Source organism: Chinchilla lanigera, unplaced genomic scaffold (assembly GCF_000276665.1).
Source record: "Chinchilla lanigera isolate Chin_1 unplaced genomic scaffold, ChiLan1.0 scaffold00018, whole genome shotgun sequence".
Lineage (NCBI taxonomy): Eukaryota > Metazoa > Chordata > Mammalia > Rodentia > Chinchillidae > Chinchilla > Chinchilla lanigera.
In genome coordinates this window covers 10,823,328-10,840,950 of record NW_004955419.1, presented here as the reverse complement: position 1 = coordinate 10,840,950, position 17,623 = coordinate 10,823,328, and the positions used below count along the sequence as shown (strand labels likewise).

At 38.7% G+C, this 17,623-nt stretch overlaps 1 protein-coding gene across 2 annotated transcripts in view; it reads right to left on the bottom strand.

Moving 5' to 3' along the window:
* Astn2 (astrotactin 2) overlaps positions 1-17,623 on the bottom strand; it is a 901,354-nt gene that overhangs the window by 546,603 nt on the left and 337,128 nt on the right. For both annotated transcript variants that reach the window (XM_005382610.2, XM_013513260.1), the window contains exon 6: positions 11,010-11,156. In XM_005382610.2, coding sequence (XP_005382667.1) covers positions 11,010-11,156 — 147 coding nt within the window. The remainder of the gene's footprint in view (positions 1-11,009; positions 11,157-17,623) is intronic.

Sequence of the window (17,623 nt, the reverse complement as noted above, 5' to 3'; positions counted from 1 at the left end):
GAGGCTAAACTCCCTGACACGACTCCTTTTACTTGCCTACCGTGATCGACGAAGACCGCATTCCAGTCCTTATGCTATCTTTTTAAATAATGAAACTATAAACAAATAGTGAGAGAAAGGCACAGTGTTCTCATAATTGTTCCTGTTCGCAGAGGTGGAAAAGAGCATTCAAATGCACAAGACTCCAACACCCTTTTGAGGCAGGAGGAGGAGCATTGTTTTTAACTCATTTTAACTTTTCTTTTATTTTATTAGTATATGTCTGGAGTACGTGTAATTTACAAACATCTTGGGCGTGGGTGGGTGCTTATACACACTACAGAGTGTTTCTTTTTTCATTTTAAAGAGAGTAAAAAATATTACTCTTCTAATTTCCCTATCCCAATTTCTATTCTTGATATTAATCTTTATTCAGGCTATGGCACATAATTACTACATTCATTAAATTATTATATTCCTGTACTTGACAGATCATTATTTCCCTTTCCTCCTCTTCACCCTTCCCTCTCTCTCTCTCTCTCTCTCTCTCTCTTTCTCTCTTTCTCTCTCTCTCTCTCTCTCTCTCTCACACACACACACACACACACAGGCCCACTGCACCAATCCTTCACCATTTTGCTAACATCAAGCCAATAAAGATGTACCATCTAACTCTGTAGACTTGAGCTGTATCTTATCAATGCTTCCACTTGGGATCTCTTGTACTGTAAAAGTCAAAGTGGCCTTCTGCTCACACAAAATGGAATGGAATCGTTAATGATAGAAAACTGAGTTTCCCTATCTCTTGCAAAACCTTCTGCTGTCAGTTCCTGGGAACATATTTTTGGACTCAATCTGCTATCAAAACACATAAATTAGTCCCCAATTTTGGATGTCGAATTCAGTTATCTCTTTTGTTAAAGAGGGAAATGAGTAACAATTCACTCTGGTTGGAAGCCAAGCTAGCATCTTAGCACAGCGTGTTATTAAAAAATCTCAATCCCATTGACTGTGATAGCTTTAAAAGCTTGAACATGCTGAAGCTGCTTAGATAGCTTTTTCTAGGTTTCTTCTCCCCCAGGCCCTGCATCACAGTTAACCTGGGGATCAGCTACTATTTAAGGAAGAAATGGCTTGAAGCACTTTTTTTTCCTTCCACAACTTTGTGGATTTACACTTTCCTAATGAAGATTTTGGGAATAAAATGGAGTGTACTCCAGGGGGGATCCACAGCTCCCAGCACCAGGGCTCGAGGCCATTGCTGAGCAAGTTGCCCATTAAGTACAAGAAGAAAGAGAAAAAAAACCTTTTCACAGTTTATAATTATATGATGAGTTTCATCACAGATCTCATTTTAATTCTGATTGAAACCTAGCCTTGCCTTCTTCCTGTACTCCCTCACGTATAGTTATTAAGTCTGGGTTGGAGTTCAACCTATTCTTCCTGGTTTCAGCATATTAATATGGTTTATTGGTATTTCATTGCCACTTTCCTCACGAGTGTTCTGAATCTCAGCCCAATTTATATTTTTCCCTCTGCCTGGGCTCTTGTTTCATTCTAGCATTGGGAGGAGGAAGGTGAATTTCATCGGAGTGTTGGGGGATGGGAATACAGACCAGGGGAGGGAAGCCAATCACAGAAGAGGAAACCTCAGATTTCCTACACTGTCATTCTACCGGATGTATCATCCCAGGGCCTCAGAGCCCACCTGCTACTCCTTTCTGCTTTCATTCTTTTGAAGGCACAATTTATTATATATCTACTAAGTCAGCACTTCCATGAGGCATTGCAAAAGGTTAAGACAGGCATGCACTGTGTCCGTACCCTTTTAGATATGTAGGTCTATCCACCTCTTTTTTCCCATCTAGCAAATGCTTTATGCAGAGTATGGAGGGCACCAACTCTGATTTTAGGACACTGTCTTAGGTGTTGAATATAGTGTATAAAAAATAAGATCTCTAGCCTTGCAGATCTTTTGACCTACTGGGAGATACCAACATTGACTGGGTATGTATGTAATTACAAATAGAAATAAGTCTATAAAAGAAAAGGGTTCAAGGCGAATAATTAGTAAAGGATCAACCAACGGTTGGAATGTGACAAAAGAAGATCAATCATTATTGATTAACCAGAAGAAGCTGGGAGACGGGGAGAAGTTTTCAGTCAGAGAGAGCAACATATTCAAAGGCCGCAAGGTAGGAAGGAGCAGAGAGTATTTAAGAAAAACAGTATAAAGAGTGGTGTGAGTGAGACCAGAAAGACAAACTATGACTGAAGTACAGCAATGTAAAGGCCATGTGAAGAAGGTTAGTGTTTTAAACAAAGTAAAAGGGAGTCACTGAACAGCCTTATGGAAGAATTACTTTATGGAGATTTTTCATTTTAAAATATCACTCTGTTTTACCTGTTGTGTAAATATTGGATGGAGGCTAGATTTCATGCTAGACATAAGTTCTTAGACCAAGGCAGTTGTTCCAATCACACATACATAGCAGTCACAGGTAGGGGAGGTAGATTTTGAAGTCATTAGAAAGGTAAAAGTACAGTTCTTCAAGGAAAGAGAGATTATCTCTGGGGAGTGCACTGAAGTTATCTGTAGAAAATTAAGTTACTATATAAAGAGGCTTGGGATCATTGCATATGGAAATGATAAAGGATTCTTCTGGTAGAAAATAATGTATAAGCAAAAGTGTTGGGAAGAGCAGATATGAAGCAAGATCATCTACCTTCCAAATACCACCACATGTATGCAAAGGAATTAAGGAAGAAAAAAGGCAGAAACCATATTTTATAGCACTTCTACCAATTAACACGGTCCATGATGTTCAAAGATCTGCAATCAGCACTGAACATTCAAAACAAAGCCCAGGATGATTCCAGAAAGCAGGGTGCCCAAGGAATTACTTTTTAAAAAATAAATCGCTTGACAGTTACAGTATGATATACAGCCACTTTAAGTGTGGTGTAATTTCCCCTTCTAAGAGTTGAAAATACTCCCCCCTTGTATTTAAATCACTGCAAACTGGCTCTCCAACTAGGTATGAACCTCATTCCTCATTAAAGAAACAAAGGCATATGCTGGCTTATTCTCCTGGGTTGAAAGACATGCAGTAGGGGTGGAAGCAAATAAACATATGCAAGATTCACAGTAAACAAATTTATGATCAAAAACAGCTACACATGACATAGTAATGAGATAGGGCATCCTGATGTGTGGGCATTTAGAATCAATGATTTCTTTGGCTTGGAGAGAATCTTAAATTTCCAATAACTCACTCAAAAGAACAAGGAATACTTCAGTATCACTGTAATTCAACCAAAAATGAGAGATTAATAGTTTAAATAGACCAGAAGGAAATGTACAAAAAGTACTTTGCTATAGGTACTTTATGCAATAATTACATCAGTGTAAAACTGTAGATTTTTTTTTGTGTGTGTGTATGTGTGTGTGTAAATTTAGCTAAGAAAAGAATTCAGAGGACATTCAAAAACTTCCCTCATGCCCAAGTATTCCTCTACTTTTGATCCTAGGCAAAGAAAGGGTGATAATCAGGGATGAGGTAGTAAAAATAAACAAACATATCCTGAAAGTTCTGAAAACTAAAATGGTTTTAAAATTTAGGTACTGGTCAAGTGTTTCCAAATAAAAATATCAAATACTTAAAGCATTCCTTCTCTTCTATAACTTTATAGAAAATGCAGTCATCTATTCTCTGGAGGCCCCCTATGATGGGGAACTCATTACCTGGCAATGACCCCCTTCCAATATTAAGAAAATATTATCACAACTACTAACATTTATATGATTTATTGAGCCATTACTGGGTCTTAGATACTGAGCTAAAAGCTTTATGTGCATTATTTCATTTATTCTACACAATAATTCTATGAGATAAGTATGCTATTATCACTATATTGTAGATAATGAAACTGAAGCTTAGAAAGTTTAAGTAACTAGAAAAAGTCACACATTCAGTAGCAGAGGAAGGTATTTCCAGCCTCAGTCTGCATCTCTTCTCATCACCCATACACCCCTAGTTTTGCTTCCTGAGGCCTCCAGGATCTAGCCAGTTTTCTTTTCAAAACAAATGATAATTATGGTCATTTCTCTGGAAGCTTAATGTGTGCTAGAAAGTTGGACTGAATTCATATATTATTAAGCATTCACACTGCTTTACCCCCATGTATTAACTGACCAAATCACTGAACATCTGAGACCTACTTTTTCAAATTTATTTTTTAACTGACACATAAAAATTGTATATGCTTATAGGGTATCATGTAGTATTTTGATATATATATATGTATTGTGTAATATTCAAACAGGGTATCTCTATCATCTCAAATATTTACCTTGTTTGTGGTGAAAACATTTAAAATAATTTCTCCTAACTTTTTGGAAATATAAAAGAAATTCATTATCTGTAGTCATAGGCAATAAAATACCAGAACTTAATTCTCTTATTTAATTATATCTTGTACTCATTGACCAAATTTTCCACATTGCTCCCACCCTAGACTCTGGAGATCACTATTCTACTATTATTTTCTGTAAGATCAACTTTGTTTGATTCTACATTTGAATGAAATCATGCAGGATTTGTCATTATGTCCTTAACTTACTTTACTTAACATAATGAAGCCCAGTTTGATCCATACTACTGCAACTAATAGGATTTTACCCTTTTTATCCTCAATAGTATTTTGCTGTGCAAACAAACCACACATTCTTTGTCCATTCTTCAGTTGATGGTCAATTACATTGTTTCCATTTCTTGGCTGTTGTGAATAGTGCCACAATAAACATAAGCATCCTGATGTCTCTTTGACACACTAACTTCATTTCCTTTGGATGTATATCCAGTAGTGGGATTGATGGATCACAGGAGAGTTCTATTTTCAATTTTTTTTGGAGTCTCCTGACTGTTTTCCACAATAGCTGTACTAATTTATATTCTTATAAAGGTTCTTGTAAGGGTTCTCCTTTCTCTACATTCTTGCTAGTACTTGGTACCATTCATTCATTTTTTTCAATCATCCACCCATTTTTTTTATTATAAGTCTTGTAACGAGAGTGAGGTGATAGCTCATTGTGGCTCATCATGAATACTGTATCGTATCCCCATATTTCATTGATGGTTAGTGATGCTGACCATTTTCACATACCTGTTGGTAATTTGTATGTGTATGTCTGAGCAATGCCTGGCTAGGTCATGCATCCTTTTAAAAATCAGATTTATTTTCTACTATTAAGTTGTTTGAATGCCTCATGTATTTTAGAAATTACCCTTTTGTCAAATGTATATTTTGTAAATATTTTCTCACACTTTGTAGATTATGTTTTCACTTTAGCCCTACTATTCATGTATGCAAAATGAAGATTCTACTGTCTCACAGTATTGCTATGAAAATTTAATAAGATATCTATGTAAAGTACTTTGTACACTGCCAGATATATAGCACATATGTTCAATAGCTTTAGGTTCCCTTCCTGTTTAGATTCCTTCAGCTCTTCTTTTAGAACGATTCTCTTCCATCCTTTCTTTAAGAGGTTGTGAGGTCTCTACAATATTTTTTTCAATATCTTCAATACCAAATCCACTTCCCAAAACAACTTCAAATGTACAGCAATTCCCAGAACAAAGCAGAAAATTCTTAAATGTAGTGTTTGCTACCTGTCTACACTGAAACGGAACCATCTCACTCATTTAATGTAGACAGTTTATTGCTTTAAATGTGGTCTCTTCTGTTGTCTTAACGATATTGGATGGGCATACACTGACTTACATTGGGAGCTTAAAGAGATAAACACAGTAACATCTAAGCTAACAAAGGTTTTTAATATTAGTCAATAAACATTCATCAGTATGGTAGCTGAATTGCAATTTTGATGAATTCAAAATCTCTGTAATCAGGGCTAATATGTCATAAGCTTTATGGTAAACCACTGATATTGTATTCAGTGCTATGGGAAAGCACTGTAACTATTCTCTCAAGCATAGGGCATAGGGCATAGAGCATTAATAAAGTCAAAGCATTAGAGCATAGGGAATTAATAAAGTCAAAAAGAAAGAAATGCCCTCATCAAAGGCCTTCATGAGTTTCAAGGAGTCTCAAGGGGAGATCACATATGTTATCTGGAAGGAATGGAACACTTACTGTGATATTGACATAGCCATAAAAATTTTGCCAAGGGAATACTTAGAATTCTAGTGAAGAATATTAATACATGAGTTCCACTCTCAGAGTCTTGTTAACTAGTTCTTGAGATTGTTAGCCAAATTTGGATGATTTCTGTACCACAGCTGGAGAAGCAATGCTATATTTAGTAAGTTTATCAGCAAGGGTGCTCCATCTCTTCAATGTGTGCTCAGAAGGGCACAGCCACAGATGGCCTTGAAGAAGCTGAGAAAAAGAAGGGGTGGGATTTGCCAAGGACTTGGATAGGGACCATGTCAGTATATACTGCTCTTGCCAGCTGGGCCCTGGACAAGTGCTATATCTTTTTGACCTTTTCCCTATAATAGGCAGTAAGCATCAAGTATAACTGTACAGGAACACAAGGTCAGAATTCATTTTCTTCTTGAAGACGGGACACATTAGTCAGCCCCATCTAATGCTTCAGCACCACGGACAGATCAACGCGTAAGGTTGGCTGGGAGCTCTCACCACTAAGGAAGGGCCAGCACCTTGGCAGCTTTGAGCCCATGCGGGAGAGAGAAAGGATGAGAGCTGCCATGGAAATGCTTCTTGAGAGACCTGATCTCAAATGGAGCTCCTCCTGTTTGACATGAGTTGCTGTCATCGTGACAGGGTTGATTTTATTTTATAAAATCCTAGCTAGTGGTCTCAGGGCCTATGTTATGATCTGGGTGTATAAATCTATGAAAAATGTCATTGAATTTTATACTCTCCATCTGTGTTAGTTACCATATTTATGATAGATCACAATGCACTAATAAATATCAATGCCAAGAGATGACAAGGATTCATCATTACTTCCTCTGCTGTTCTCTGTATGTAACACTCTCCTATCTGCAGAAATCTGAGCTAGAAATCCACTAGTCCAATGCACAAAAGACTGCTTTTCTATACCATTCTCTAGCCCCACGGAAGACTGGATCCCCTTTCTTTCCAAGTCTTAGTTCCCTTTTCTGCCAAACATGGATAATGAAGAAGACTTTGGAGAACTGTTTGGGGGGGGGTATAAGATAAGAAATACCTGTGAATTTCTCCACTGACAGCATACTAGGGGAGGTGGGACTGCCTGGAACTAACCCTCAGGGTTCCTGCTGATGCTAGAAGGCTGAGGACATTCACATGTTAATTCTACTCTCTTCTTGAGGGTGCTGCAGCATTTACTCCTTGCTTCATTCACCCAGCTGAAAAAATTTCAAGTCGCCCATTTAGTTTTCTGTGTCTTATTCCTCTGTATGTGCCAGTCTCTGAAGTTTCTTACCCAGGGGATGGCTTTAAGGATAAAAGTAATACTACTCATCAATTATTGAGCAGTCAGTCTTTCAGACATTCAAGCAGGCACAATATATACATTATGCCCCAAGTAATCTCCATTTTACAGGTAAGAAAACTAAGACTTTGAGAGGCTACAAGACTCTCCTGTGTTTCACAGTCAGCAAACAATAGAATTGAGATCCAAACTCAAATCTATCTCATTTAAAAGGATACATTCCTGGCTAGGATGTTATACCGTGTATTTCTTTAGGATGTGGATTTCTTTCTGTCTGGCAACTGAGATACTGTGAGCTAGATCTTCCCAATGCTGCCACCGTGCTTGCTCCATCACATTTTCAGGACTTGTATACTACGTCATTTCCAGTTTTCTTTTGTAAATTGTTGTATTGTTTTATTTTCTGTATTATGGATCCTCTGGCATCCAGGCCTTCCTGAATGATGAGAAACTGCCCTTCAAGAGCTGGTTAAATCATAAAGACAGCAAAAGACTCACCCAGGAGGGCTCTTTTCGTAAGAAAATGAACTAGAGTCTAGATTGAGGCTATCTCTTCTACCTGGCTCTTAAACTCTGAAGGCAGTATTTTCCCTTCTTAATCATCACAGGGTAAGCCAGGGAACTAGGTGTATTTCTGACAGCCCGTGTCCTGCAAAATTATCCAAACCAGCCAATCCTAAATCTGTCTATGCTGTTTTCTCTCTCTCCCTGTTCCTTTCTGTAATAATCAGAACACAGGTACTTGTGCATGCCTTCTTCTTGCTTTCTACTTCTAAACAGTTCCTAGTATGATTTCATTTGGCTTTGCACTGATGTGTTGTGCACTGGTTCCTGGAATCTGAATACAAAAATTATGTGTTTAACAGCAGTTGTTTCTGTATCTGCTTTCTCATACCTGATTGAAACAAATCCCAAGAACATTAAAAAAACCCCTTTGCTCTCTATGAAATTCCTGCCTTTGTTTTCATTGTTTCAGCTTTCCTGTTGCTTAGAAATCTAGTATAAGAATCCCATAGACATATTAACAGTTCTTCTTTAATCCAGGTAATGTTAATTCACTCAATATTTACTTACTGAATAGCCACCAGGGATCTGGTACCATGCTTGTCACTGTAGATAACACATGTGATTTAAAATCCTATTTCAAAATAGAATTTCACTCAACTTCTATTTCACAAAGATTCCAGTTTAGAGGCAAGGACAGACATAGTCTATAGGCAGTTATAAAAGTTTATTTCTAAATAAGGCTGGAATGAGGCTCAGTTAGAAGGTCATATGCCTAGGACAATGGTGGTGAACCTAAGGCACACATGCCAGAGCACGCTGTTTGTGTCACTGAAAGCTTTGAAAGGTTTGCCTTCACTGGTTGAGCATGTGCAAGGGCTCAAGTTCAATCACTACCATTGGAAAAAAAGAAGAAGAATTTAAGTCAGTGGTAGAGATCAGAATAGGGCATGTATAGGTGAGAAACAAAGGACATCTTCCAATTCTCCACATTTTGCTCTGTTTAGAAGGTATCAAGATTGTCTGTATCTTTCCTAGATAAACCTCTAATTTTGCCACTTCCTAACTACATGCTATCTGAAATTTCAAAAATCTTGAAAAACATGGGAATTATAGTTTTTAAAACATCACAACAAGACATGTACTATTGCCATCCACATTTCATACATGTAAAGACTGAGGCTCAGAGAGGTTAAATCATTCACCTGGCTATAGAAGTGGCAGACAATTGAATAAATATATGAATTCCTGCATCATTCCAAAGCCTGTGCTCTTAGCTATTAAAGTGTTCTATCAAAACCTTGAGTAAGTCAGTCTGTAAGAATCTCCATTTCTATATGTATGAAAACAAGTGTTTAAAACTTGAATATCTTTAAAATTTAATGAGTAGTGGCTGGTGAGGGATAACCGGTGGGGGACACAATTTCCACAATGGTCAAAATTTCCCTACTGATTTTTCCAAACCCACCTTTGTCACTCCTACTTATCCACCCCATTTTCCAGCCACACAAAGGTTCTGGCAGTTCTTTCAGCCCTGAGCTCCACAACCTATTTGCCTACTTACTCCTGCAAATGTTGCTGTGTTTTCCTTCCTCTTTCAACACACACACACACACACACACACACACACTTACTTGTTGTGTGTGCACATATGATTTGACAGAAATGAAACAAAAAGTGTGTATGAAGGACTGCAAATCAATTGAATATATGAGAAATGAGAAGTACTGAGCTTATTTTCATTTCAAGTGAAAAATAAGGAAGGGATTGTTCACTATGGTGAAGTGGCAGCAGTCGGAGGATGCACTGATAGAAGTGTGAATGTTTCAGAGCAATGCAGTAAACATTTCACTTCGCTCTGGTCAGAATGCATGGGAGGGATAGTGCTAATTCTGAATAACATGACATAGAACATGAAGACAAAATTCAGTTACCTGAGACAAAGGGACAAACAGAGGGAAAGGATCTCCAGAGCATCCCATACATGTTCAAAGATGAAGATTTAAAAAAAAAACAATAATGCTAATACATCACTTTAAGTCAGAACATGAATTATCTCTGGAGCGTATCAACTGGTGAGGAGATGAAGAAACACTCTGAGGTGCTAAAATTTTCCTTTTTATTTGAGCATGGTGGATTCCTGTGCAGTCTTATGTTAAATGTTTCTTATTTTATTACAAATGGAAAGAGACAGGACACTTTCAGAGGTGATGTTTATGTTCATATCATTGTTTATGGTGATAGTTTCACAAGTATATACTTTTCTTTGAAGTAATTGAGATGTATACATTTAAAAATTGTGAATAAACTGAAAAATTAAAGGTGTGAAAAAATTGAACAAATAAAAATGCTGTAGGTTCCATACTCATGATTACATTCTCTATAATATTTATACTGAACTTCAATATATTCAAAGATGGTAACAGTAAGTACGGACAAATGTTCAGGGGAACAGGCACCAACACACAAAAATTTTGGAGGGCACTTTAGCAATAGATATCAAAGAACTTAATCATCTTCTTGGACCAGGCTTTGCTAATGACCATAGTGACTACAGTGTCTCATTAATTCAATTTAATTGGATAAAGAAAAAGTGGTAGAATGTCTGTTACTTGTAAAGTATGTTTACAGGGAATCAGCTATGAATATTCTCCAGAACTTTCACGAAATACCAGTAAAGCTCACATACTTTTGTCTGTCATATAGTGTTAATCAGCAAATACCCTCAGGGGAGGGAAGCATTTTGAACTTGGGTCCACAAGCATGATAAGTAAACTAGTAGTTTTTTTATTAACTCAATCTTTCTGCTTCAACATTTGAATTTTTCCTGGATTCAACAGTATTTATCCTTGGATATAGAAGAAAAACAGTCTTTCACTCTAACAATCCAGGACTGAAAGTGACAAAGGCATCTTCCAAAGCCTTTGGATGCTCCCTTTTTCCTGGGACGTACGTAAGAGAATTTTGAGGTTGGGCCACGTGAGGAACATTTGACTAGCCAGGAGTACAAGTACAATTTGTGAGTAACCATGGGGCAGCTTGGCAGCTGGGCTCTTACCATCTGCAATGAAGTGCTCAGGCACATGCAGAGTCACCTTCACAGTGAGTGGACAGGACATCTGACTGCCACACACCATAGCCAGGATGCAGGAGCTCACGGCAATCAGTGTCAGGGATGTCTTGTTCACCGGGCTTTTCAGTAAACCTAGTAACACAAACACAAAAAGAGAAAGATAATTCTGTGGGGCAAGGAAATGACAGTTGCACAGAGTTTGAGAATTGCGTTATTTCCTAAACAGAAATCTGAAAAAAGAAAACAAAAAGAGCCTTTATTTTCTTATCTCAGTGGACTCCTGTTGGGTCCTGAGTTAATGCTTTGCAAATGGGGATGTTAGCTTTTTGTCACTATGAATAAATTTTTGAGTAAAAAATGTAAAGAGGAGGGAAGATATATTTTGGCTCATCATTTCAGAGATTTCAGTCCATGGTCAGTTGTCCCCATTGCCTCTGGGCCTATGATGAAGCTTAGCATCATGGCAGAGAGGACCAAAGATGTCCAACTCATGGCAGTCAGGAAGAACAGTAAGCCAGAGAGTAAGAGGCAGGACAAGACATAATCCCAGGGACATGCCCCAGTGACCCACTCCCTTCAAATAGGTCTCATTTCCTTGTTTCCACCACCTCCTAATAATGTCTTTAAATTATGAATCCATCAATAGATTCATCGCTTGATAGCATTGGAACACTCATCATTCAATTATCTTCCAAAGGCTGCACTTGTAACCTACATTGATCTTACGAGCCCAAGGAGATATTTCATATTCAAACCCAGCAATAAGCTCACTATTTATTTTGGTAAAGACAAAAGAAATGTTTCCTGAAAATTGTGGCAATTCTCATTCTTCTTCACTCCAATTTGGTCATTACTGATAATAATTAGATTATATTACACCCTCCACTCTATCTAGTAACAAAGGGAAAGACATTGTGCAGTAGAATTGAGTAGGGCTTGGTAGAATGGAAGTACAGGTTAGAGGCAGAAAATTTTGGATTCACAGTTTGGTATTAGCTCTCATGAGCTGTGTAAACTGATTTATTCTCCAAACCTCAGTTCCTTTATATGTATGATGATGTATCTGATAGGACTGTTGTGAAGATTACAAGGTATATCAATATCAATATTGATATTAGTATAGACGGAAATATAGTTGTAGACATAGATATAGAGATAGATATAATGCCTACAATATAGAAAGGTTTCACAGCTAGAAGTTGGTCACCCAAATAAATTTCATTTAATGAGCACCTCCTTTGTGAGGCACATATAAAGTAGAATTAGAATAGTTCCATCCTTGAGGAGTTTACAGGGTAGTAGAAAAAGGAAAGCTTATTCACAGATAAATATATTCCAAGACAAATTATGTTAAGACCTAGACAAAAGGGTGGGAGAAAGATTTTTGCATAGGAAAATTGAAGGCAATTTTATGGTTACAACGGAATAAGTAGGTTGGACCTGCTTGGCTAGGAGTGCACTGTCCCAAGAAAGTTTGTGAGTCTGTCCTGAGCTCTCTTTGTTTCATATTTTTGGTGATTTGTCCTTCACATCTATCTTGCATGTTCTGATTACCAGCACAAGCAGTTCTTCCCAAATTTCTTTTGCTTGCTAAATTCCTTTTCAGGGCAAATTTTTATCCCCAAACCTCCTGGATATTCCTCTCTGATCACTCCAGGAGATGTCAAACACAAGCCATTCAAAATAGGTCGGTCACATGATCTTCTCCTTTAGGCTTCCTCTCTTCTGATCTCCCTAATGTACTAAAAATACCACCATGTAGATAGCGAGATATGAAGTTGTTAACTTTCAGTCTTTTGTCTTCCTCCTTTACAGAAATGAAACAGTCACACAGCCCTCTTTTTCCATGTCCTTGGCGTTTTCACATTTCCCTCCTCATCTCTGTTTGCTAATAGGATGAGGGTGACATGGGCATATCTGTCCGCTTCACTCTTTCCTGAAACCCTTCCAGTGGTTTTACAGTGCTCATCACAGAATGCGCCCCATACTTAGTAGTCTGGCATTGTGACTTTTTGATGACCTCCTCCATCCCAACCTCCTGTGCTCTCTCCTACCCATGAAGGTGTTGGAAGGTAGGTCTCAACTGCTGCAGAGCCTGAGGGTCAACCTCTTCATCTTTTCAACACTGGTCTAGGTGCTGTTTCTTTAGATAGAACCACACTTCTTCCCCCGTGTTCTTTCTCATCTCTACTGGTGATTTGTCATAAGTGTAAATTCTTGTTTCAGATAAATTAGCTACACTTATTGTATTTTCTCAAATATCTTATCCTGAACACTGAAGTTCAGTACATAAAGGACAAACTCCTGGAGAAAAAGTCTCCTGTCCTTTGCTCGACATTATATGCCAGTGTCTGGTATAGTGCCTGGCACATGGTTGATTCTCAGTAACTGCATGATCACTTCCAGGAATGATAGTGACAGTATTGGCAACCAGCACCACAAGCACTGAGAACTTAGAAAGAATGCCAGCTAACATGGCCACACTAATGGGTTTCCATGGAACAAGAGCCCCCTTGACAACCCACTCAGGATGTTTTATGAATCAATATTTTTCTTAGTAAACACCAAGCTGCTTGAAAGAAGAGATCCTGTCTTCTCTGATTTTGTGTCTCTTTCACTGCCTGGGACCTAGAAGTTGCTTAGACTTCTAATGTTAAAAAAATTAATTTTTTTTATATATGTATAATACATATGATTACATTCATCCTGGGGAGTCGGTATGTGGACATAACACCTCTTAATTCTTTTTTCATCCCCTTCTTCTCTCCCTTCTCCTCTCTCCACCTCTTGGACCTTTTTCATTTTGAAAAGATCTATTTAGTTTCAGAAAAGGATCTTTGTCTTTATTCCCTGTTCTAAGACAGTGCATGGTACAGTAGCAGCTACTCACACTGTCAGAGTTGTAGAATAAATGTTAAATGAAAGAAGTAAATAAAAAAAAAACAGTTATGGTGTCAGAATATAGGAAATCTCTAAAACTTAGAATGACCACAGAAAGAAAAAAGGTTTTATCAGTTCTCTGAGTGCCACAAGAAACAATTTCAAATTCTGACAGTATAAATATTTGAGTAAAAAATTAGCATAAATGAGCTACCACCAATGTTTTCTACTAGAAAGGTGATGGGCTAGGGGTTGGGCTCCTTGCATAGAGTCCACATTAAAGAGTCAACGTATTACTGCAAGTCTATTGTACAACAAAACACTCCCAAAGAGGGGTTATCAAAGTAGAGTTTCTACTTGAGATTCTGTGGAGTCTTTTGGTCGGGGAAGGAACAGTAAAGATGAATCTAGATAAATTCTGGGGAAGGTGAAACTGGTCCCAAGGATAGGGTGTGAAAGACATCCGGAGGTTCCTGGCACTGGTGAAGAAATGCCCTGGTCAATGAGTCATGGAAAACAGAATGTTGAACACCTCGGAGGAAACACTGCTCATCTCTGACCTGTACAGCAGAGATACCAAAACACTGCTCTTGCTAATTAACCAACAGCTAGAAATCCACCTGCGGTCCACAGGGCTGATTTCTTTTTAGAGGAAGGCTGCTGACTGAGGGATGGGAATGGGATTGCTCAAACTCTCTCTGGGAGGGGCTGGGGATTTAGCTCAGCGGCAAAAGCGCCTGCCTGGCAAGCGCAAGGTCGTGAGTTCGGTTCCCGGTACCGGAGAAAAACCAAAAAAAAAAAAAAAAACAAACTCTCTCTGGGGTCCTTGCTGGACTAATTGCATCCTTCAGGTCATTCAAACCTTCCTAATAATCCAGGGTCTTTAGGAGTCAACATGGGGACTGAAGGTACAATTCACATTACCTTATTGACTCTCAGCTTTTTCAGTAGAAAGAGTAGTAGGATGCCTTACACTTTGAGAGTGTTGCAAGAGCATAATGAGACAGTAAATGTCAAATTCTTAGTGTAGTTTCTGGAACATAATAGGCCCTTAAGAAATGATGATTTCCAAACCATACAGAGGTATCTGTCTCATCATGGAAGGCAGAAACCAGGACCTATGTGCTTCTTTTCCCAACAAGATCAGAACATATTAAAGACTGGATTATGCTTTATAGAAACAGGAGGCAAAAAGAGGAGTGAAGGGAGGGACATCAGAAGAGGGAGAAAGTGGGGGGCAGAATAAGAATGAACGGCATCCTGACACAACCATTTATTCAGAAAATGCCTAAATCACCACGGTTGTTTCTGAAGCTCAGGAGGAAGAAAGCACACAGGTGAAGCCTACACTGTGGCCAGCTACATATGGAGCAGCCGCTGGGGTTTGGGAAGTTGCCATGGCAACCAGAAACTTCACAGTAGGACTCAAACAAAGGTGACTTCTTAAGAAGTTCTGGGCCAGGGAAACTGAGCATAAGCACTTAGCTCTAATAGGACGTGTAGACAGCAGCAAGGTTAAAAAGCCATCTATCCCATAATACTCATACTCCCTCTCTAGGCAAGTTCTATATTATCCTGCCATTGAAGGAGCCACAAGCAGGAATGTAAACCTCCACTAGTTGAGTACTTACTCTGATCCAGGCAGTATGTCTAGGATGTATCCATGTGTCCGTCCCTCCCCGCTTCCATCCCTTCATCTAATTCTTTCTGAGCACTGTTTTAGGGTTGGGAAAAATGACAGAGAACAACATAGCCAGTATACTCAAAGCTGACATTTTAGAGGGTGAGAATTGCCTCCTTAAATCCTCACAACAAGAAGCTGCTATTATCATTATCTCCATTGTACAGAGAAGGCCAGAACAATTAACTGACTTATTAACAGCGCTCAATTTGCATGTGCCAGAGACTGGATTAGGACCTATCCTTGTCCTTCTTCTCAACTGTATCATATGACTTCCTACTGCATCACAGAATAAGGGTTTCTGGATGCCGTAACATAGTTGTAGAAAATGTGGTCTTTGGGGACAGACATATCAATGCTCAAAGCCTGATTAACCACAAAATTTCTCTGTGACACTTGCCAATTGAGCCAACTCTTGTAAATCAAAAGGTTCCATTTGAAAAAATAAGAAAAGTGATCTTTTTCCAGAACTAAGGCAAGGACAAAATAAGATTAGATGTATAATTACCAACAATAAAAAAACCTCAAGCAATGACAGTTCCAGGATATAACATGTGGATCCTCATATGGTTGAGGTCATAGTTCTCTTTGGTTCACATCCCCCTGTGTGGTCCTCTCCCCACCACTTGCAGAGGGAATGTGCCGTGCTAAAGGAGTGTGCAGCCCCACAGGGTGTATAGATTGCTGGGGCTGGAGAAAGTTAGTAATCTAATTTCCCTTTCATTTCCATTCCCTCTTACTCCGCAACTTCTCTTATGGCAGAAGAGAATGGCATAAAATTCTTCGCTTGAGAAATTCAACCGGAAATCACTTGGCATTGTTGATCTACACACTGCCTATAATTTGGGGTTTGATTGATTCTTGGTTTGGAAATGCCAGGTTGAGAGAAGAAAATCAAATTTAAGTTAAATTTGGAATTGAATCAATCACATTTTACAATGAAGAATATAGATCTAACCCCATCAGACCATTATGCACAGAAAATTTAAAGCTGTTCTGCTCCCATTAATTCCTTCCTCTTAATATCTCTAAGGAATGGAAGGTCCCATTTGAAGAAGTCATTTATTTCTTTAAATAGCAAATGATGCTACATGTAGGGGCTGGGATTTCAGTGACCCAGAACATCAGGGTTGAGGACACCAGGAGGGGAAAGAACGTTTAGAGGAGGGAGAGGCTGAGCTTTGGATCTAGACAGAGATTTCAATCCAAATTTGTCCATTTAATAGCTGCATGACCCTGGGCAAGATATAGAAATTTTCAGAGCCTCAGTTTTCTAACCTACACAGTGGGCAGTGGTAGTCCCCAACTGGTAAGGAAGCAGGGGGTTTAAATGGGACATCATTGTCAAAGCACTAAGCACTGTACTTGATTCATGCCTTGGTCTCTGTAAGCTGCCAGTATCTTTTATCTCACTGTGTCAAAGCCTCACTTCCCAACTACCCTACACTTGGCATCCATAGAGGCAACCACAGATGTGGGACTTCTGCCCATGCTGGAATTCTGCCTTTATAGTTAGCTGCTGATCCTTGTACGAAAGTCAGGTTAGTCCTCTGAACTTTGATCTGCATAAATGGAAATTAACTCATTCAATAAGTAGATGCATAATGTGCATCTCCTATATGCCAGACGTCCTATGACATGTACTGTTACTATTTCCCATGCCTATAGCATCCTTGACTGTAGTAGGTGCTCAGCAAACATTACTAATGAATGAATGAATGAGTAATTGCTTTTTTTTTTTTTTTTTTTTTTTGGTTTTTCTCCGGTACCGGGAACCGAACTCACGACCTTGCGCTTGCCAGGCAGGCGCTTTGCCGCTGAGCTAAATCCCCAGCCCCAGTAATTGCTTAAATAGTGTTTTCCTTTCTACCAAGAGATGTCAGTAGTAGAATATTATTTTTCTAGTCAAATGTAATCACTCACTTTATCTGGTAAGAGTTGGTCCCTATCTAGTTAGGTATCACCCAAAAAGCCTCTTGTGAGGTTCGAATCTCCCTACACAATGATGACCAGCACAGACTGCTTTAGAGCCTCATCA